The sequence below is a fragment of the Theobroma cacao genome, chromosome 1, assembly GCF_000208745.1.
Source record: "Theobroma cacao cultivar B97-61/B2 chromosome 1, Criollo_cocoa_genome_V2, whole genome shotgun sequence".
Taxonomy (NCBI): domain Eukaryota; kingdom Viridiplantae; phylum Streptophyta; class Magnoliopsida; order Malvales; family Malvaceae; genus Theobroma; species Theobroma cacao.
In genome coordinates this window covers 36,218,740-36,241,319 of record NC_030850.1, presented here as the reverse complement: position 1 = coordinate 36,241,319, position 22,580 = coordinate 36,218,740, and the positions used below count along the sequence as shown (strand labels likewise).

Below are 22,580 nucleotides of genomic sequence, written 5' to 3'. Positions count from 1 at the left end.
ATCAGATAAATTCGAGGGAAGATGTTCTTTTCCCTTCAGTGCCTTCAACAGTCCTTGTTGCACTAGCAATGCGCGCATCTTAACACGCCACAGGCTGAAATCGTTTCTTCCATTAAACTTTTCAATCTCATACTTTGGTCGACGAAGTTGCCATAGCGAGATTCAGATTGATCCAAGACCTGAAGTTCTGATACCAGTTTGTTGGGAAATTGCGGAATTGTCTCTAAAGAATTGCCCCAGATCTAACCCAATTCAATAGAATAAAAAAAGAAAGAAATCAAGCACACCCACAAGAACACAAGAATTTACGTGGTTCGGTCTTTTGATGACCCACGTCCACGGGCACAACAACAGAGAAAAATTCACTAAGAGAAAAATAAGAAGATTACAAGAACAGTCTCAAACTCATAACCTTTATCCCACCTACACCTAAATCACTCTCTCTAAATCTAGGCGATTATTATTCTTTAACCCATAGGGTCCTTTTATAGTATCAAATACAATAACCTTATCCTAATATAATTAAGAATCTTATCCTAATAGAATTAGGAATTGTTATTCTAATCTAACTAGATTTAAAGACTATTTTATAAGGTATACTAATTTAATTAGAATCAAACAATCCTAATTAAATCACAATTCAAAACTATCCTAACAGAAAGGAAATAATGGCGAGAGAGAGAGGATACATGTATCAAGGCCAACCTAGCTGGAACATCATTTTCAGATGGAGTTCATGGTTTGTTCTAAGCTTTTCCTTTGACCAAGTATCTCGTTTGGGAAACCAATGTCGGAGCCTGTCCTACTCGTTTTGCTTAAGTCTTTGATCGCTCACCTCCTTTGAAAATTTGTTGCTCTTTTTTTCACTTTAACAGACATTTGAGGCAAACATACAAAATCAATGAGGACAAACGTACATTGGTGTTGTTGTCAAGATGCGGATGGCTAGACGTAAAATGTTTGTCTTTTGATATTGATTGGATGCGTTAATTTTTAAAATCATTTGACAATAAATTTAAATCGAATTTGATGTTACCTATATTTTTAGGTGCTCTGATAGAATGTAATCAATATCAAAAACTAATTAATATGTGGCAGATAGATGTTGGTATATTAAAAATAAGATTGGTTTTTGGTCAAATTTTACATTATTATTAATTTGTGATTCGATATGTTTACTTTACTTAGGAAAAATAAAGAAAAAGAACTAATTAATCAAATTTTTGCATGATGAATGGAAACAAGCATATAAAAAAGTGTAGACAATATAAGATTTATGACTTTGTTATTTTATAATTTATAGATTAATTACTAAATTAATCAATTACGACCTCATCAATTTTATCAAAATTTAAATAAACTATTTTTTAAAGTAAAATCACGATCATGGTGAACAAGATAAATATATGTAAACTAAAACCAAATTGTTTATTAGAACAATCAAACAACAACTTAAATTTTACAAAGGTTCTCACTTCTCAATTTTACTTCAAGAAGTTTCAAAAAAAAAAAAAAAGAACCCCTTAGTGGTAATACATATATAGAACCAAATGACCTCTTCTGGTCATGAAAAAAATCAGATCTTAACCTGTTATTAGTATTTTTTTTTTTGTGTTTATATTTCTCAACTAATATTATTTCAATCCAAAGAAAATAGATTGGATTTTATTAATTAAGTTAATTAGCTAGATAATCCAAAACTGGTCGCCAAGCGTCCAAGGAGTAGTCATTTGAATCACCTCCGCAGCTAAACTTGCACCTTCCCGCAGCTTGGCTGTAACCTGATCGGAGTTACTTGCACTACTCTTCCTTCTCTTCCGCGAGCAATCGCTCAATGAGGACGCCGTCGTCGGAGCTGAAGATTCCGGTGAGCGGCGCCTTCCGCCTACCCTAATTGGCTCCCAAGTGTTGGAGCCAATCAAGTGAGGAAAATTCAGCTTGGCCTTAGCCCCACGCATTTTGAAAGCGGCTCTGTCGTAAGCCAAGGCAGCATCCTCGGGCGTCTCGTACGTCCCGAGCCAAATCCTAGCACCGTTCCTCTTGGGGTCCCTAATCTCCGCCGCGTACTTCCCCCATGGCCTTCTTCTCACTCCCTTAAAATGCATCCCCCTCGGTGGCACGCTGGTCTCAGGCTCCACCTTAGATTCTTCTTTCTCTATTTCCCTGGTCGTCGTCGACACTAATTCTTCAACTGCCACCGGCGTGTAATTATCAACCTCGTTCGAGGGACTCCACCCAGAGTTTGCCGCGTCCCGCAGAGCACTGTAAACCAGCATATCCTCGGAATCGTCAATCTTTAAAGGCAAATCACCCCAACTTTCGTTCAAGAAAACACCACTGAAACTTGAACTCCGGTTGTAGGAAGGTTCAAGAACAACAAGATTGCTGGTAGTTGTTGTTGCTGCTGCTGCTTGAGATTCCTCAAAATCATCAAGGAGATAGCATTGAAAAGATTCAAGGATGTTGAATTCTGAACCTGACATAATCTCCACATTCATTTTCTTTTTCCCTTTATGATCAGCTTAAAGTCACGAACCTTTTCCCGTTTTGGGCTTTTGTTGCTCGAAAATTGGGAACTGTGGGTGATTTTCAGAGTGTGAGCGATGACTTGGGCGAAGGATATTATGGTTTTTATAGGAGGAAACAATCTAATCTAATAAGAACTAACGAGACCTTGAATTCCTTAAACTTTTCCAGCCATTTCCATGAATGTTCCCTTGCAGCTCTGAGGAATTAAATAATTTGAAGTGGGGGAGGATTTCGATCACATGTTTGTATTTCTTTAACTAAACCTTAATGTTTCATAGTAGCACTAATTATTATTTAATTGATATAAAACAGCACGTTTCTTTCTTTTATTAAAAAATTTAAGAAAGGATTGTTGATTTGGAATATTTTAATTTGTTTTTATTTCCAAGAATTTGTGAGTTGAGATCACCTGATTAGATAATTATTTAGACAACACTAAGCACCTAATACTGTTAGATGACGAACGTAACTTTACGTTTAACAGTTTAATAATTTAATCTATCTTCGAACACTGTCGTTTCTTTTCTAATTTTAGCTCTAAGCTAATAAGCTTAATGTTTAGTATATACTTAATTACTATTATAAGGGACACCAATGGAATTGCCCCTTCAATTAATTTTACTGATCATAGTCAATCAATTGATTAGCTAGGATAGAAAGTCCAAAATAAGACATGAAGGTAGTAGTTGAATGGATATTGCCCGATCCCATCTTAAAATCAAAGGTTTTTTTTTTTTTTTTGCTTTAGATTGCATCATGTAATAGTAAATTATATGAATTAGTTCACTTAACTTTTGATTGTGCATAAACTTAATCCCTCTACAAGTTGGATCAAGGAAGGTGAAAATTGAACTCAAATAAAATTTTCAGCCTTTATATTTTTCATACCTTTTTTCCCATTTGTTTCTATAAACAAAGAAATTAATTCAAAAGTTTTAAGAGTTATAAACTCAAAATCCCTTCGTACTTTTTATTTATCTGATATGAGATTTCATTTCTATTATAAACCCGTAAATATTTCATTGAAACAAATGGAAGTTACAATTTAATTATAACCCACTGATAAATGTTTCCGATATAAACTTCTGTAACAAATAAACTTAATCTCTCTATGGGTAGAAACAAGGAAGAAGAAAATGGAACTCAACTTTCAGCATATGTATTTTTCTTACTCTTTCCCCACTCGTTTCTTCATCATAAACAAAGAAATTAATTCAAAGGTTTCCCGAAGAAAGAATTAAATATATGGAACAAAAGTAATTAGACTATGTCTTCAACAAAGTAGGTTTTGTTGCCCTAATATAAACAAGCAAGCTTCTTGTACCAATTCCTCAAATCAGAACATCACAGAAGGTGTGATGGTAAAGACTTATGAAGAGGGTACGTGAATCATATTATGTTAGTCAAGGTTGACATTGCCATGCCTCTGGGATTTGAAATCGATCCAGAAACATTGTTCTAAGTCAGTCCAAGATTTTTTTATCTAGTTCATAGAAACCGAGTAAGAGGAACCCTTTTTCCAAGATAAGTCATAGCAAATCGTCCATAATTTTCCAAGCCAAAGATCTGAACACAAAGATTTTCCACATCCTAAAAGTTGATTCCACGATCTTTGATCCACGTTTCTTCCGTAATTTACTAATTATTTTAACTTATTAATCATAGAAAATGTTATACCTTTCAGCTTCAGTGTTAACATCTTCCATGGAAAACCCAATAATAAAAACAAAGAAAGGGTAGAGCTAGATGGGTGTTCTGAGCTTCAGATGTCAAAAAGGCATCAGATGCTTACATTTTTCAATGGTATGGGGTTCAATTACTATATATTCCTTTTTTTCTTTTGGCCATGGCCCAGGTGTTGAGAATTTTATAACTAACGATTGCTTACTTTTAATTTTAATATAGCATGTGGAAATCACGTGGGTATTTTTTTTTGGTATTTTAATCTTTTAAATATTGTCTTTCTTTTTAGCATGTAATCAGCATTAATTGTTTAATTTCAGGTGAATGTAAATATTCTTGAGCAGTACTGAAAAAATAAATAAGAAAGGAAAAAACAAATCCATCATTTAGATTTTATTCCTGATAGCACCTTTCAATTTCAGAGTTATGTATAAATTAATTAAACTGATTGAAGGTGGTATCATTCTTTAAAAATTAACTGTATGACTATTACTAATTAGTTTTTACTACTTATGCAAGTCTGCAGTTGAGTTTATGGTGGTAAACTTGAGTCGATATTTCGATTTTTCTTTTCTTTAATGTATATGAAATTCATGCTTTTAAAAAAAAAACACATTTATCTTAAAACTATAAATAATTATCAAATATAAGATGTGTGTATTTGAAATATGATAAAAAATCCTATTAGTATGTGCTTATAATTAAATAATTAAAGATATTAATTACTATGTTTATTGTAGATAACTAAGTATAATTAATTAATTGAATGTAATAAAACATAGTACTACTCACCTTCATATTTTATATAATGAAATTTTTTAATATTATGGATATTTAATACTTTTTAATATGAGATATTTAAAAAAAAAAGACAAAAAGGAAAATTTTGGATATTTAGTTAAACCAAAATGGATAGGAAAGAATATGTCCTCATTTCCAAGAGTCCATTGAAATTGGTATTTGTTAAAAAAAATAGAGAAATATATGGATTTTTCCAAAGAGTAGTTCATGACTTATGAGAACTTGTCTCTTACCCTAAGTGAAGAATTTGATGACAAAATGTAATTAACAAAGACCCACGGTGTTGTTTTTGCGTAACATATCCTTAGTCATCACGCCAATGTAAGGATGACTCAATTGATTCCAACAACAATTTTCTATGTAAAATTTCACAATCACTAGGACCACGTGTTTCACAAAACCTTGTAGTTTTTCATAAAAGGACAGAAAGAAATTTCTTAGAAACAGAGAAAGTGCCATTAAAATAACCAAAAAGTGTGGACAAATGGCAGATTCCTCTTCCTTTTTAAGTCCACAACTGTTTGTTGCAACTTTTGCCAGGTTTAGGGTTGTCTTCCAAGTCCAACACCTGTTGTTCATCAGAAACCCCAAGAGAGAAAAATGTGGGGTCAGAGTACCTCAGCATCAGCATCTGATCATGATCTTGCTCTCTTGGACTCCATCAGCGAAGATCTTCTCGCTGATGACTTTGAAGCTTCTTTGAAATCTTCAGACTTTGGCAGGACTTTTAGCTTCACTAGCCTTCTCCTGAATGCCAGTACTCAGCCGTTGAAACTTGGCAGCGAGTTTGGCTCTGGATGTCCTGCTCCGTCGAATCCTACTGACTCCCCAGCAGCGCCTGAGAAAGCAGAGGTGCCGCCACTGAAGGCGAGCCAAGGAGAGGCTGCAGGGCCGGCGCGTGGAAAAGGAGTAAATTACAGGGGGGTGAGAAGGAGGCCATGGGGGAAGTACGCGGCAGAGATAAGGGACCCTAAGAAGAAAGGCGCGAGGCTTTGGCTCGGGACTTACGAGACGCCCGAGGACGCAGCTTTGGCTTACGATAAAGCTGCTTTCGAGATTCGTGGCTCCAAAGCGAAGCTCAATTTTCCTCACTTGATCGGCTCTAACAGTTCTGAACCTGTTCGAGTGTGCCCAAGGCGTCGCTCACCAGACATGACCTCTTGAAAATCCGGTGGAGCAGGCTTCATTTGATGCTTTCATTTCAATTCAGTCTATTACTTTTCAATACATAAAGTTTATGACGAGTTTAATTACAGAAATTAATTTTATCAAGAAAAATAAAAAAAACAAAAGCAGGATGTTTTCGGTTTGCTTTTCAGAATTTCCTACATGAAATAATTTTGATCATAGATGACAGTCTATGTTTCTCCAATCTTAATTATTTCTTTTGTCTCTTTTATAACACTACTTCACTTGATTTCTGATGTATAATAGATTCGGGAATATATATGCTATTTTAATTAGTTGTTGCAAAGATTTAAATATCTTATACATGGATCGAGACTAAAAAAAAAAAAATTGCTAATATGCTTACTTGTTGTAAAAATATAGTGCTATGTTGACAATATATATATATATATATATATAATTTTCATTTTCTTTCTAACAATTTTAAATTAGTTAAATGCTTAAAGAGAGTGATATATTGATAGCTTGTGACTTAGTTTAAGCATAAAGGTTCACATTTAATGGCATAATAATTATGAAAACCCTTTAACAATTCAAGAAAATTCAAATTAAATGTTATTATTTTACTTCGATCAACCAAGTTCTCGTATATTTGGAGTAAATAGTACTTTATAACTAATGTTTAACTAACTGTCATTAATTAAAATGATACTTATAATTTGTAAATATATTATGTGGTACTAACGTAATATGTTAACATTTTATAATAGATAGTGATATGACATGACGATATTTTCATGTGACAATTTCACTCTTCACGTGTAAAACGTCAACATTAAATGAACATAAAAATAATAAATATTATTTTAACTAATGAAATGTAATTAATCATTAACAATAAAGATTTATTTAATATATAAAAATATAAAAACTTGATTAATAAAATAAAAATAAAAGTTTATTTTGAGGGATTCCATGTCAGACCGGATCTCCAAACCCTATGTATACTTTATTCAATGCACGCATCGGAATTACCGTGACAATAGTTTTTTTTCATCTTGAACGATGCAGGTTAGATAAATGCTTCCCTAATGAACAAAAGCAAGAGGTACTTGACATTTCATGAGGGCCACTAAAGAAAAGTAACTGAAAGAGCAGAGATGATGCAAAAGCATACCCTGTTTACTCTTCTAGGGAAGCCAAATGAGCTTTGAAAGCAAAAGAAGCAGCAAAAGTTTTGTAACGGCAAAGAGTTATGGGATCACACCTATACTGTTTTTGCTAGTCTCAAGCTTGCTATATATAAGCTCATCATGGGCTTGCCAATGTGCATCACCGCAGGAAGAGAAAAGCTCACCTTCAAAACAACAGAAAAGTCTTCTTACTACAGCAAAAATGAAGGGTGGTGTTATCTCAGTTTTGGTGGTGCTAGCCATGGTTCAGATCATGGTGAAGCCTGGAGTCCAGGCCACCGTAACTTGTCAACAAGTTGATGATGCTTTGGAGCCCTGCGTTCCTTTCCTTACCTCAAGGGCCGGGCATCCCACGGCGGCGTGCTGCGACGGTGTGGGGAGGCTCCAGAAAATCGCTCAAACCCCCACTGACAAGCAAGAAGCTTGCACCTGTGCTAAGGACGCTGCTGCTCGTCTCCCCGCCGTGAAGGAAGACGCCGCCGCATCTCTCCCTGCTGAGGGACAACACATCTCTCTCAAAAAGTAATCATATAGATGATATAATTTATAATCTATCGATTTTTGAATTTAAAAATTTATAAAATTTTTTGAAAAACAAAATAAAAACCCCTCTTGATCTCCATAGTTGCACATGTTTAAGTTTTGTTTTAATTTGTCATTTAATAACATTTAAAAAAATTAATTCGTTTATTGATGAATCGACGAAAATCAAATTTTACGTACAAATGATTTATTTATTTATTTTAGTAAAATCATTATTAAAGAGTCTGGCTCCTTCTTTTCGTACAACCTTAAACTTTAAACATGTAACTTTTCTTTCATTATCTAAACAAAACCATCCTTCGTTTCCCTTTAAAAGAAAAAGCCTGCGTGTGAACTTGATGCCATGGGAGAGTACGAGACACATGGGAATGGTCAGAGACGGGTGGCCATGTTTACTAGCACCTTTGATGCATGGAAAAAGTGCTCTGACTCTTCGCGATTTGTTGGTGAGGCGACGGGTCGTCGGTAGCTTTTTCATACTCTCTCTCATAGAGCTTGTTTGATTTAGTTTTTTTTTTAGTTTAAAAATTACTATAAAGTTTTTATAAAAAATAATAATTTTTAAAATTAATTAAAATTATTTAGTAAATTTTTTTATAAGTTATAATTTTGATTAAAATTATCGTAAAAGATATTTTTTTTAAAATGTAATATTGTAATTATTTTTAACAGATGAGAATATTTTTAAAACAAAAATTAAAATTCTCTTGCATTTTTTGAAAAAAGAGAAGAAAAAACTCTTAATATGAGCTTTTCCTTAAGCTCTTTTTTTTTTCAAAATTTTATTTTTTAAAAAAAGTTATTTTTTTAAGAGCTTTTCAAAATTTATTTTTAGCCTGACTTTTATTTTTAAAAGATAAATAAGTTGAAAAAAAGTCAGGCTAAACAAGCACTTAATAAGTAAAATATTCACTAGGGAATTGTCTTTGTTGGGTTACTTTTGATTCCCACAGTAGGTTGGTGCATAGATTAATTAAGGCTATAGTGAGTTCTTAAACATATATATAATTGATATTTACATATTTAATTCATTAATTGATGCATAATCTCTTCGTTTAAAAAGTAGAATTTGATTTTTTTTTCTAAATTAAAAAAATATATATAATTGGGTGCTTAATTATGTTAAACTTTTAAATTGTTAAAAAAGAAAAATTAATTTCATTGCAGATTGATGGATATTTTGTAACTGTTTAATTTTTTGAATTTTTTATTCTTAATTTTTGTTATTATATTCGGTTGTATAATTTCATCCCTCGATTTTTTGAATTTTGAATAAAATTCTTGCCTTTTGAGAAAAAATTAATTTCTATATTATTCTAGTCCGCATCCTTGTTGAATAATGACCTAAGAGACAACATACAAACTGAACTAATTAATTTCTTAAGAGTTAGATTATTCTCTAACAAAACATGAACAAATTCTTTTAGTATATAAAGATAATTTTATCATCTCTGAACCCATTAAAGTAAATTCTCTCTGACTTTTCATATCCTCCATTAATAAAATTAATAGGCCAACATTTTTTTTTTTGATTAGTTTCTAAAATAATTTATTTCTTGATCTCGAAACTCTGCTTCCTGCCTAGTGAAAAAAAGGATTGGTTACGGTTGGTTATGTCAGCAGTGTGAGATGCTTGTCTGAATTGCAATGAGAAAGTCACTTGTCCACTTGCATCACGGTTGATAAGAGCTTAAACAGGAAGAAGCTTATCTTCCTTTACTTAGAAACCAAGTGACAGTTCGGGGGGAAGAGAATCAGCCAAGAATGAAGAATCTATTGCTGCCATCGTCATGGCATCTCTGATCTCTTGACTAGTTGAGGAAATTCCAAGTGACAATTCAAGGTAAAGCTAGAGGAAGGCCAAAGCTCTTTAACTAACCTTAATTAGCCATGGCCATGACTCGCACACTCTATGTCTTTGTTATCACCAAAATCCTATATGTATACCCCAAAGGAGATTTCCCGTCAACAGTGCATACCCAAACTTAAACAACTATACAGGAGAGCTCGGTCGAAGATTTTCACATTCTATTTCCATTTTCAGACAAGCAAAAATGAAGGGTGTTTTTATCTCAGTTTTAGTCGTGCTAGCCATTGTTCAGTTCATGGTGAAGCCAGGACAGGCTACCGTGAGGTGTGATCAAGTCATCGAATGTTTGGCTTCTTGCATTCCTTACCTTACCTCAGGGGCCGGTAATCCCACGACTCAGTGCTATGGTAGTGTGGGGAGACTCCAGAAAATTGCTGAGACCACCGCAGACAAGCAAGAGGCCTGCAACTGTTAAGCAAGCTGCTGCTCGTTTCCCACAATTAAGGAAGATGCAGCCTCATCCCTCTCTGCCAAATGCAATGTTCAAGTTAATTTCCCAATCGCCAACAACACCAATTGCCAAGCTTAAGTTTTTTATTTTTTCAAGTGATATGTACTTACAATTCTATTATTCCATGATCAAAACTCTGCTGAACACTGTTTCCTTTTCCATTATCTTGCAATGCAGGATCCACTGAGATGGGAAGCCACCGGGAATTAAAAGAAATAAAGCTGTGAAGAAGCCAGTGAGTGTTTTCATCTCCTCGATTATCTTAATTAATGTCGTATTTGTTCAAATTATGATTCATATCCATTATATGTTCAGAGAGATCATATAACGTGTATTTAAAATTTTTTATAGAATTAATAAAATTTGAAAGTTAATAAAAATTTATTTAGTTTTCTATTAATAGCCCATAGCAATATTAGAAATCAAAGCTTCACAACCATTTCCATATTCATAACTACCATAATTTGAAAGACAAATTAAGCACTAATAACTAATTTATACGCATTTCATATTCAAATTTTCTTTTTATTTTTTTATTTTATATGGGTCAGGTTTTTGACATTTTCAAAGTATAAAAATGAAAAAAAGAAATGGATTGATCAAGTCAATGAATGTTTTGTATTTTAATGTGATGAATCACATTGCAACTACTGAGACTCAGATATCAGCATGGAATTTTAATACAAGTGATGCACTCACCTTCTAAATTTCTATAAAATCCCTTGATGCCCGGTCCAATAACTATATATTTTGATTCTTTAGAAGAAGATAAAGTACCAGTAAAATACAAAACTTATGCTCCCAAAGAAAAACAAGTTGGCAGTTAGTAAAAGCATATTGTGCCAGTTAAATACAAAACTTATGCTCTCAAAGAAATATGTAAGAACTGTTATTTCATATTTTAGCAAAAACATTATGAAAGAATTGTGAATTATGAGAGGTAATTTGTGTAATATGGTATTTTGTTAATCTGTTTGATACTTGAGCACTGTCATTTTAAGATACTATTGGTGGTTGTTCAACTGTAAATATGTTCTTACAGATACACATAATAAGAATAAGAACAAGCACACACATAGAATTAAAGAGAATTTTCATCAAAGAGATTCCTTATCGTAGATTTCTCCAGACCCTCAGCTACGTTTCCTGTCTGGAGCTAAAGCAGGCTTGGGAGGCAATTGCAATGGCTCTGAAGTATCTTCAAGCATCTCCACCACTTTGGTCATGGAAGGACGATCTGCAGGCTTCAGTTGTATGCACCAGAGAGCAATTATGATCATCCTGTTGCCAATATCCTTTCCCTCAGCTGTCGCATCCTTGATTTCCACTTCACCCTTTTGTTCTAGCTGATCATAAATCCAAGATGGGAAGTAGATTTGGCTCAAATTCTCCACGAACGGATCGAGATTCTTTCTTCTCCCAGCCATTTCCATCAACAACATTCCAAAACTGTAAACGTCCGATTTAGTGGAGATGCCTCCAATATTTTTATACAGCAATTCTGGAGCCATGTATCCCATAGTTCCTCTAGCATTTGTCAGAGAAACTACACTATCATGTCTTGGATACAACTTGGCAAGGCCAAAATCAGAAATTTTTGGAGTAAAGTCTTCGTTAAGAAGGATGTTATGAGGCTTAATATCAAGGTGCAGAATCCTCACAGGACAACCTCGGTGTAGATATTCAATCCCATGAGCTATGGCGAAAGCAATCTCATACATTCTGCTCCAACTTAAAGCGCAAACATCCTCTTGAGAGAACAGATACTTATCGAGAGATCCATTGGGCATGTATTCATATATGAGAGCCTTTTTAGATCCTTCAAAGCAGAACCCAAGAAGTTGTACCACGTTTACATGACGGACTATCCCAATTGTTGCCACTTCATTCATGAAATCTCGCCCATCGCCCTTGGCCTCTGTCAGCCTCTTTCCTGCAACTAGACAACCATCTGATATCTTTCCCTTAAACACAGAGCCAAAGCCGCCTTGACCCAGTTGTTCCTTGAAGCCTCCAGTCATCTTCTTGATGTCAGAGTAGGAGAATTTTCTGAGTTTGAGGTTCTCATAGTTTCGCAAGAACTCTTCAACATATTCATCAATGGATGCGCTTTTCCGCCATTTATAAATTAGAAAGACAGACATGCATAGGATTCCAACGGTAGTTCTTGCCACAGTAAAATACCCTTCACATGGTAGAAAACAAATGCAAATGCCAGTTCATAAACAATTAGACTAAAAAGAAATACTACTATACATGATATTTGCCAAATGCTGTTTATCATTGGCATATATGCCTTCATCATTGGTATCTATAAAGATTGATTAAAACCTTCTTTCCCAGAGGAGTTCACAAATTTCGTGCAAGCTCCTCATTAACTGTGCAAGGGGATAGAAGGATCTTTCACTTTCTAGAAAACAGATTGAGTTATGTAAAATGTCATGTTCTAGCCTGAAATATGTTCTATGAAAAACTCACCAACAATTTCCAGTACGAGTCCTACGCAGCCTGTAACACACAGAAGGAGGAGAGGGTGCGTGGGGACAGATTAGACTCATGCTAAGAAACAAGTGATAACGTTAAATTTCAATGAAACCAGGGTTCATTCATTTGTTCAATTTTTGAGTCTCTGTTACATTAAAACGTAGATCAACATGATTTCGATGAAGTTTATGCAGATTTACATAGTCAATGAATTATTAGTAAAGTTATTTGGAGGCTTACCCTGTATTGTGCTCAATTTTGGAGGCTTACCCTTTATTTTGCTCCACAAATACCGTCCAACACCTGAAACTGCAACAGATAAATCATTATTTAATATTTATAAATCAGAAAAGGTGATGTTAAAAGAATGATCAAACCAGACAAATGGGGCATGGGAAGAAAATTTGGTATCTTTCTCAGTTGATGCCTTAGCGGTTGTTTATCGAAATAGTTCAGTGGTTTATACCCTTAAATACATTTTCTCAGCAAACAAAATAGATCGTTAAGGATACTTACTCACAATTAACACTCGCCAATGGTCCTCTTCTGCAGATTCTCTTGTCGCTCTTGTATTCACCAAGGTTAGATGAATAAAGACAATATCCTCCATTGAATGCACAAATTAAACAAAAAAATTGACTCCATGAAAGCTCATATCCTTTGGTCAATTGCTTGTGGATATCAGCATATGTGAGATTTCCAATTGTTTGAATCACCGCCGGAGTCATCATGAAATAGTCACAAGAGTAGGAGAGGGAAGCTGCTGGCAGATTTCCAAGAAAAACATACAGATGGTGAGCTTGTGGTAGGGAAGAATTAGTTATGCAAGGAGATGCGTCCAGATATTCCGAAGAATTAACTGTGGTTGAACAATTAAGATACACCATGGTATCCGGCGACGAATATGGCTGAACTAACCACTTGTGGCTGTAGTCGCTGTCTCTATAGACATTAACATAACTCATGTTGTCTTGTGTCCAGGAATAACGAGGAAGGGAGGAGCAGTCATTTTTCTTTAGACCAGGATCGACAGCTTGAAGGGTCTCGTTATCGTATGAGATGGATTCGACATAAAATCTACCATGATCTATTTTTAGCACGGTACGCTCATGCTCACAAGCAAGTTCATACAAGAAATGTCCGCAATTTGCAGGATCAGTTCTCAATCGAAATGGATATTGTATTGATAAATTTCCGCAATAAGAAGAACAAGATGATTCTTTCATAGAATTGCAAATTGGAAGGAAGAACAAGGCTATAATTAGGAGGTTAAGAACTGGCATGGCGAGAAGTGAAGCAAATGGAGTCCTGAACTCACTTTGAATAGTTTGTAATTGCAAGAATCAGTATCCCCTTTATTTATTTATTTCTTTATCGAACACCAATTAGTAATTCCTTTCTTTTACCTCTCTTTTGTTAAGAGTGGTTTATATGCATTTGTGGTTTTTTTTTTTTGGCCAATTCTACTACTACATAATTGGCTTACTGTTGTTTATTGTGTTTCCCTGAAGATTCGTGTGAAGGCATTGAGAGGAATCCACCTGGAAAGGGCGAGGTGCCGGTCAATCCACGCTCATCGTGATGATTTTTCTTTTTCGGTGAAAGGGACTGCCGTTTGCTATTCATAACGTCAAAAACCAGAGAAAAGTTTTCTTACGTGGAGGTCTCTGGGCTTTCAGATAGTGCTGATATAGTCTAACTAACCTTGAAGAGTTTCTATGCTTGCTTTGTATTCAGCCGCTCTGCCCTATACAAAATGACTCCAAAGAGTGTTATAGCCTTTCATTTAATTATTTTTCTCTTACATTTGTGCCATGGAGATGAAGGGAAATCATGTTCAGATGCAGCTTGCAGTGAAGAAGGTCCTCCGATCCGTTTTCCCTTTAGGCTCAAGGATCGACAGGCAGAGAGTTGTGGTTACCCAGGGTTTGAATTATCCTGCTCTGAGAAGAATGAAACACTGATTGAAATTCCAAAATCAGGGCAGTTTTTCGTAGCAAAAATAGATTATGATGACCAGAAAATTTACATGGGTGACCCCCAGGGTTGCATGGCGAGAAGGCTTATAAACTTGACCCTCCCAACAAGTCCTTTCACGATTTTCGGGAATCATTCCATACTGCTCAACTGCTCGTCAAGAATTGAAAAACAAGATGTAGTACACATAGATTGTCTCAGCAGTTCCAGTCATCCTGTTTATGGTGTCTCTGATTCAACTTACGTGAGTCAAGATCTTCTCTCTTGCCGCCCCATTGCAGATGTTACCCCGTCTTATATTGATGATATCCAATCTCTTATGGGGGAATCATATTCGTTATATAATTTTACAAAACTTTCGTGGAAAATCCCGGTGTGCGGTTCTGATTGTCGAATCAGAGGAGGAAAATGTCGATTCAAGAGTTATAACAGTTTGGAAGTCGAATGTTTCACTGAACATATTCCTCCATACGAAAGTCCCCAGCATGAAGGTACATCTGTTTTTTTTTTTTTTCCTTTTTTGGTATTTAGCATATTGCTTTATTGACTCTTGGGATGGGGTGAGAGCCAAATTTCAACTGCAAAGATAGTGATGTTCAAACAACACCACTAATTTCATTTTAGTTATAATAATTACCACAACGTTTCTAATATAAAGTTTAAAAGCGTTCAAGCGCTAAGAAACTTATCTAGGCTGGCGGGCCTCCCCCACTCAAGTCAAGCTTGGCATTGATTTTGAAGCCTAACCTGTTCTAATTAAATTATTTTATTAATATATAAATAATATATTTTTAATTTTAAATTATTAATTATTAATATTTAATTTAATTTAATAATAAAATAATAGTTAAATAGGCTGATCAAAATACAAGCAATGTATTTGTCCCCATATCTGTTCTCTTTGCTCTTACTAAACAATTTACAAGCAATATATTTTGCATGCATGAAAAAAAAAATGGAGGGAAGGGAAAAATTCATATTATTTCTCCCCATATTTAATACAATTGATAGATTAAGAAAATAGTTACTAAAATTATAAATTAAATTATCATTAATAATTAGTTGAATTAATGTTCTTTTTATACTCTCTTCTCGTTTATATGGGGTGATTGGATTTTAAGAATGAAAATGTTTAAATCCACCAATTTCTTTTTCTTTTAATCTTTCTACTATATTGACAAGAAAAAATGTTCTCATGTACTACTTTTATACTATATCTATATATGCATATAGTATTTTTATCTCGACACAATTTTTTTTTTATTTTATCTCGCAAGTGAAATTTCATTCCTCTCTAAAAATTGTTAATACCAAGAATGAATTAAGCTTCAAATCAGACGTTGTTGGAATTCCAGAACCACCACTTCCTATGGCTAGTTTAACATGCTTTTAGTTTATAAGCTCCAACTTTAATTAGTTTCTCTATATTTCAACAAAGACATGGAAATGTTGGTTTTCTAACTCCTTATGCTTGATTTTTGCGGATAAATTACCGCTTGAACATATAATCAAACATAAGTCTATACCTCGATTATATATGTTCTTATATTGAATTAAATAATCATTATCTTCTGATTTTTGCAGAGAAATCATCAGGGCATATCAATAAAGGTAAGTACATATATACCCCGAGTAGATGTATTCTTATTGTATTACATTGTGATATACAAATTACATCCAAATTTATGATCAGCTATGAATTGTCTGCAGGAGTAAGCATCGGAATTTCTGTCGGAATTCTTACTCTAACGCTCATGGTCACATTAATTATCTTGTACTTGAGATCAAGAAGAGCAAAAGTGCTGGAGAATCGAAAGAAAATTATGAAATTTTTGGAAGATCTTAGGCCTCTCAATCCGACAAGATACTCATTTGCAGATCTTCGAAAGATGACAAATGAATTCGAGAAGAAGCTAGGCCAAGGAGGCTATGGAAGTGTATTCAAAGGTAAGCTTGAAAATGGAGTGCTGGTAGCTGTGAAAGTACTCGACAACTCCAAAGGCAATGGAGAAGATTTCACTAATGAAGTCAGCACAATTGGGAGGATTTATCATGTCAATGTGGTTCGATTGTTGGGTTATTGTGCGGATGGGTCGGACCGAGCTCTTGTCTACGAGTTCATGCCAAACAAGTCGTTAGATAAATTCATATTCCCAGCGAATTCAAATAGGCCGAAACTTAGTTGGGGAAAGCTTCATGATATTGCCATTGGTGTGGCAAGGGGAATCGAGTACCTTCAAGAGGGATGTGACGAAAGAATCCTGCATTTTGATATCAAGCCACAAAATATCTTGTTAGACATGGACTTCAATCCTAAGATATCAGATTTTGGCTTAGCGAAGCTTCTTCCGAGGAAGGAAAGTGTTGTGCCTATAACTGCTGTTAGAGGAACCATGGGTTACATTGCACCAGAGGTCTATTTCTCTGGGAACATTGGGAATGTGTCATATAAAACAGATGTTTACAGTTTCTGTATGTTGTTATTTGAAATGGTTGGAAGTAAGAGAAACACGGATCTTACAGTGGAAAACACAAGCCAAGTTTACTTTCCTCAGTGGGTTTACAATCGCCTTGCAGGTGGGGAGGATTTGGGAATTAAAGAGGAAAAAGATGGAGATACTGACATTGCGAAGAAGTTATCAGTTGTGGCAATCTGGTGCGTACAATGGGATCCGAGCAGTCGTCCTTCGATAAGCAATGTAATACAGTTGTTGGAAGGAAGAACAGGAAGCTTACCCCTGCGCCTGCCACCGGATCCTTTTGCTTCCCTCAGCTCGGAAGAAAGTGACATGAATGTCCCATGAGCAGGCCAATCTTGGTCAAAATGAACGTGCACCCTTGTGCACTAGCGAAAATAAGGACTCTTATTTCATATTCTAGCATAAAAATTATGAAAGAATTGTGAATTGTGAGTGGTAATTTGTGTAATATGGTAGCTTTTGTTAATCTGTTTGATACTTAAGCACTGTCATAGTAATATACTGTAACAGTTCCAGATTGTTACAGACAGAAATACTTGTTTTTTTTTTTGTTTTTTGGTATTTTTGCATCCTTCATGCTTTCTATTTCTGTTTTTTCATTTACTTTTTGAAAAGTAAATTTATATATGTGCTGAATAGGAACATCTGAATGTCAACTGAAATCTGTAACCATGAAGTTACTGCAGACTTAGTGCGTTAATACAATTGGAACTCAGTATACAGCAGATCATTACTCAGACACTGTGGTGTATCAGAAACAATACCTGTGACACCCAAAATACAACAGAAATTACAGCTTCAGATGCATGCAAGCAGTCACTTAGGATAACAACCCCCGGCATTTCCTAAACAATTAATACAACACACTCTACACTGCTCCTTTGGCAAGAGCTAAGAGACAAAGTACAAATTAAACCAAACAAATTTGAACTAATTAATTTCCTAGGAGTTCGATTATTCTCTAACAAAACATGAAGATCCTTATTCCTCAACATCAGCCTAGTAAATATATTCCATCAAATAATTGTGAATTGGAGTTGCTAGTCTGAAGTCTCTCTTTCCTTCTCGCAGCTGATTACCCCAATTTGGCATACATACATTTTCCCCACATATTTAACATGGAGAGTGAAATAATTGTCACATTTTACAGCAATAAACAGATGTTACATGTATATCCCTTTTCAATATGCAAGGATTCTTCTATCATTTCTGAACTCATTAAAGTAATTCTCTCTAACTTCAGATATCCCCTTTGAGCATTGTCTTCTATGTTTTAGGCTGCAGCAGATAGCTTTAGGTTAGAGAAATGCACCCTATTTTTTTGTCTAAAGGTGTCGAACGTTTGTTAGAAGCAGCTTTTGCTTTGAGTGTAGTGTCCGGGGAAGTCTTTTTGCGAGGAAACTCCTTTGTTAAGTGTATGTATCTTATACCGGTTATGAGATTAATAAATAATTATTTTTTTAAAAAAATATAAATAGGTCAACATTTTTTATTAGTTTCTAATATGATTTATTTCTTGATCTCGAAGCCTTTTTTCCTGCCTAGTGAAAAAAATGATTGGTTACTGTTATGTCTGCAGTGTGATGCCTTTTTGAAGTGCAATGAGGAAGTCACTTGTCCAGTTGCATCACTGTTGATAAAATGCTTAAACAGGAAGAAGCTTATCTTCCTTTGCTTAGAAACCAAGTGACGGTTTGGGGCAAAAGAATCAGCCAAGAATCTGTTGCTGCCTTATGGCGCACCTGTGATCTCTTTACTATTAGAGGAAACAAGTGATAATTCAAGGTAAAGCTAGAGGAAGCCAAAGCTCTTTAACGAACCTTAGACATGGTCATGATTCACAGACTCTTAGTAACTGAACAAGTGATCATTTTTCCTTTGCTTGCCATGCAGCATCCACTAAGATGGAAGTCATCAAGAATCAAAAGAATTAAAGTAAAATATCTTTATTTTTTTAAGTTTTGATTAAAATTATATGAAAGTTTATTATTTTTTCAAATAAACACTCCACTCTAAAAAAATATTTTTTATTGTACACATAGGTTTAGCCGTTAGTCAATTATTTGTATTTTCGTCAACTTTTTTACATGACAAAGATAAAAAGATAATTTTATTTTTGATTAATTTTTATAATTATTATTATATAATTTTATTATTTTTTTAGTTTAAAAAAAAGACTCCCCGTTTGGAGTGCACCGAAGGAGCCCCAATCGGAGCTCCCTAAGGGAGCATTGGCCGATGCTCTCCTTTTTTTAGTATTTTTTTTATTTTTTTAAAAATATAATAATAATTTTTTAAATTAATAAAAAAAACAATGATATTTTTTTTTTTTTTATAACTTTTGTTAATGGTATTTATACTTATGAGGCAGAGTATCTATTTTAAAAATTAATAAATTTTTGTATAATTTCGATTAAAATTTAAAAAAATAAAAATATTTTACCCAAAGAATTAATAAGAACTAAGAGAGTCATGGGTGTTGCACATCGTGAGAGATGGTGCAATGTGTATTTATTACATTAATAAAATTTGAAATTGTTGATAAAAAATTTCTTGTATTCTTATCATAAGTTACTAATATTTTTGATATCATAAATTTCGTAATAATTCAAATGATTAATGGTGATTATATATTCATTCCATAAAACAAAACAAGTAATATTTAATCTATTGGTGATTATATTCTTGAATAATGACTCGAATTTTCATTTATCTTTAAAATTAACGAATAAATTAAGATAAAAATTATCGAAAAATTAAAAAAAAAAAAGAAAGCACCTTTGAACAATGGAGATGGGCTATGTTGACTTTAGTGAGCCAGGTCTGACTTTGCACCTTAGCCCAAATTCCTTTCTTTTGGTTAATAAAAAAGCCCAAAAAATCTTCTCCATTTTCTCTGATAATGAGGAAATGCTTGAAATGAACAGCTGTCAACCTGCGGTGTCCTGCTTCACCGTCGACTCCTAGCTTTCTCTTCAGCTAAGGTTTTTCTCTTCCTCTGTCTGGGTTTGGTTTGTAGACAGGCTTCCCTGGCTCTGTCTGCACTTACATAATTCTATGTTAGAATTCCCACCTTAACAATACCGCAAGCTGTCTTGTTTCTTTTCATGGATCGTTGGAGTGGTGTTTTAAAGGCTCGATTAGACCCAAATAGTAGGAATTACTACAGAGTTGCTGCATCTCTCTGCTACTCATCAACCTCCAAGTCCCTAATTGTAAGTTCTTTTCTTTTACCCCAAACTCTGAAGCACCCTCTGAAATCAGTATCTTACGAAATCGTCGTAAATTAGGTGCCTTGCGCGAATGCCATACTTTTCAATGGAGATAGAGTTGAAGGGACCAGGAACCCAGTGGTTGAGAGGCTATCTGATTTGCCAAAAATAGCTGAAGTTTTAGTTTCTAAATTTGGCGGCTCTATCAATGCTTGGGTTATCGAGGCTTCCATTTTCAATGGGCCATTTGCTGTTTACAAGGATTTTATCCCATCTGTGAATAGATATGGGGAGCCTAAATCATATGCCCCTGTTGGCTTCCCAGCTTCTACATCAACTGTCTCAATCTTATCAAATTGCCTTGAACAGGTATGTTTGATGAACACAAGACCCTTTTAACAATAGTAGAATTTAAAGTGTTCCTGCTGCTGGATGAATTAGCTCCATTTGGTTCCTGCTGTATCATTTAAAAGACATAAATTTGATGAATCCCAACAAATTGAGATATAAACCTAGTATGTCTTTGCATCTGGCTTTACCAAAAGGGACTTGGCTTGGTTGTGGTATGTATTTGCATCAGTTAGATTGTCCATACATGATACATTTCTTCAGTTTGTTTGCCCTTTGGGTTTCCTAAGAACCTTGCAGCACACTTACGACCAAGCATTTTTGGAAGTCTGATTGGTTTTGGATGTTTAATGACTTTCCATGTACTAAATAATCATTATTGCAGGCAAAAAATGTAATTTCAAGTGGACAGAGGGAACCCTGTTCCACCTGTACATCTCCATCACAACCCAAAGCTTTAATCCTTGGGTTTAGCAAGGGTGGTACTGTAGTTAACCAACTCGTCACTGAACTTGGCTCCTTGGAAGACAAATCCCTGGCAAATCGTAGTTATGTAAGAGAACAGCCTGTGGTTAAGGAATTATCTGGAGGCCAAGGAGAGGTTCAAATAATTCCTAGGACTAAGGAAAGCTTATTAAACAGCATCTCTGAGATTCATTATGTGGATGTGGGCTTAAACTCTTCTGGTGCATACATTACTGACCAAAACGTGATTGGAAGAATATCAAAACGCCTTGCAGATGGAGCCCCAGGGATTCGTTTTTTGCTCCATGGAACTCCCAGGCAATGGTGTGACAGCAGACGAGATTGGATACAACATGAAAAGGACAAACTGTATCGTTTGCTTGAATCTGAAACTCGAAAGAGTGGTGGGAAATTAAAGGTGTGTGAGAGATTTTATTTTGCTGACAGGCTTCCTGATATGCAGATGCATTTTGAAGTTATTGAAGAGATGGATATTAGTTGATTGAATGATCCCGAGCCAACCCCCCAGCCCTCCCATGTATGTATTTTTCCTTAAATGAAAAAGATGTCTGACTTAATTTTCTAATTCAAAAGAAAAAGTTTTATATGTTACTTGCTTCACAATCCTTGAACTCAAAGCAGTAAAAAGAATGCTTGTAAAAGATTTAATGGTCTTGCATGAAAGAGATTTGATTAAACATACCTTAATTATTGTCATAATCACATACTAATATGGTTTGAATTTGAATCTGACAAGAAGATACATTGCTGAGAGAAAAGAGAGAGAATTGTACAGAATAAGACAGGTTACTCTTGCAAGAAAAACACTAGCATATTATGCAAAACCTAACGGTTGATACAGAAACCCGACAATCTAAGCTTTCTTGCTCTTTAAAGACTCTTGGGAGCCATGCACAGGGGAAAGCTCGGGTTCCTGACAACTTCCAGGCCATAAAAAGGCACCCATTACAAACTTTCTCTTATAATCCAAGTCACCCTCCACAGATATTAACCCATACTCAGTAAAAGTTGATCAAGCTTCCACTCCGACATGTCCTCGTAGTCCTTCTTGGTGACCAAGGGATAGTGAAGTGGCATGAGGAAGCAGCACTCAGCATCCCCTTTGGTTGTCTCGATATGTTTCTCCCCCCTTTCTACTACACTCTCCACATCTTTCTTTGTATCTGTGATAACAGAATTCTCCAACATTGCACCGCCATTGCCAATGCTGCCTGAATTTTCTTGATGTTTTTGTGCTTCCTCTAGGAAGAGGAGCGTGAGACCAGACACCAACCTCTTACCCATGGGAGCCAAAGGTTGGAAGAGAACACTACAAAAAGCCCTTGAATTTTCTTGAGTTATGCTTAGTTGACGCTAGGAGAAACACAAGTAGAAAGCCTTATAACGGCTTATATT

The 22,580-nt window shown here is 34.9% G+C and overlaps 6 protein-coding genes across 6 annotated transcripts; 4 read left to right on the top strand and 2 right to left on the bottom strand.

The window, feature by feature from the left end:
* LOC18614468 (ethylene-responsive transcription factor 13) lies at positions 1,531–2,656 on the bottom strand. The gene has a single exon (XM_007052240.2). It carries the CDS (start codon positions 2,496–2,498, stop codon positions 1,686–1,688), a length of 813 nt encoding a protein of 270 aa, XP_007052302.2. The 5' UTR covers positions 2,499–2,656; the 3' UTR covers positions 1,531–1,685.
* LOC18614467 (ethylene-responsive transcription factor 13) lies at positions 5,573–6,343 on the top strand. Its single transcript, XM_018121266.1, has one exon. It carries the CDS (start codon positions 5,614–5,616, stop codon positions 6,175–6,177), a length of 564 nt encoding a protein of 187 aa, XP_017976755.1. The 5' UTR covers positions 5,573–5,613; the 3' UTR covers positions 6,178–6,343.
* LOC18614466 (non-specific lipid-transfer protein A) lies at positions 7,477–7,956 on the top strand. Its single transcript, XM_007052238.2, has one exon. The coding sequence runs from the start codon at positions 7,537–7,539 to the stop codon at positions 7,858–7,860; it is 324 nt and encodes a 107-aa protein (XP_007052300.2). The 5' UTR covers positions 7,477–7,536; the 3' UTR covers positions 7,861–7,956.
* Positions 11,262–13,965, bottom strand: LOC18614464 (rust resistance kinase Lr10). Its single transcript, XM_018118540.1, has 4 exons — positions 13,203–13,965; positions 12,923–12,991; positions 12,677–12,706; positions 11,262–12,383 (listed from the first exon to the last, which is right to left on the bottom strand). The coding sequence occupies exons 1-4, from the start codon at positions 13,963–13,965 to the stop codon at positions 11,332–11,334; spliced, it is 1,914 nt and encodes a 637-aa protein (XP_017974029.1). The 3' UTR covers positions 11,262–11,331.
* Positions 14,439–17,478, top strand: LOC18614463 (rust resistance kinase Lr10). The gene is made up of 3 exons (XM_018118533.1): positions 14,439–15,150; positions 16,244–16,270; positions 16,370–17,478. The coding sequence occupies exons 1-3, from the start codon at positions 14,439–14,441 to the stop codon at positions 17,461–17,463; spliced, it is 1,833 nt and encodes a 610-aa protein (XP_017974022.1). The 3' UTR covers positions 17,464–17,478.
* On the top strand, positions 20,031–21,782 carry LOC18614462. The gene is made up of 3 exons (XM_007052234.2): positions 20,031–20,354; positions 20,430–20,720; positions 21,085–21,782. The coding sequence occupies exons 1-3, from the start codon at positions 20,247–20,249 to the stop codon at positions 21,664–21,666; spliced, it is 981 nt and encodes a 326-aa protein (XP_007052296.2). The 5' UTR covers positions 20,031–20,246; the 3' UTR covers positions 21,667–21,782.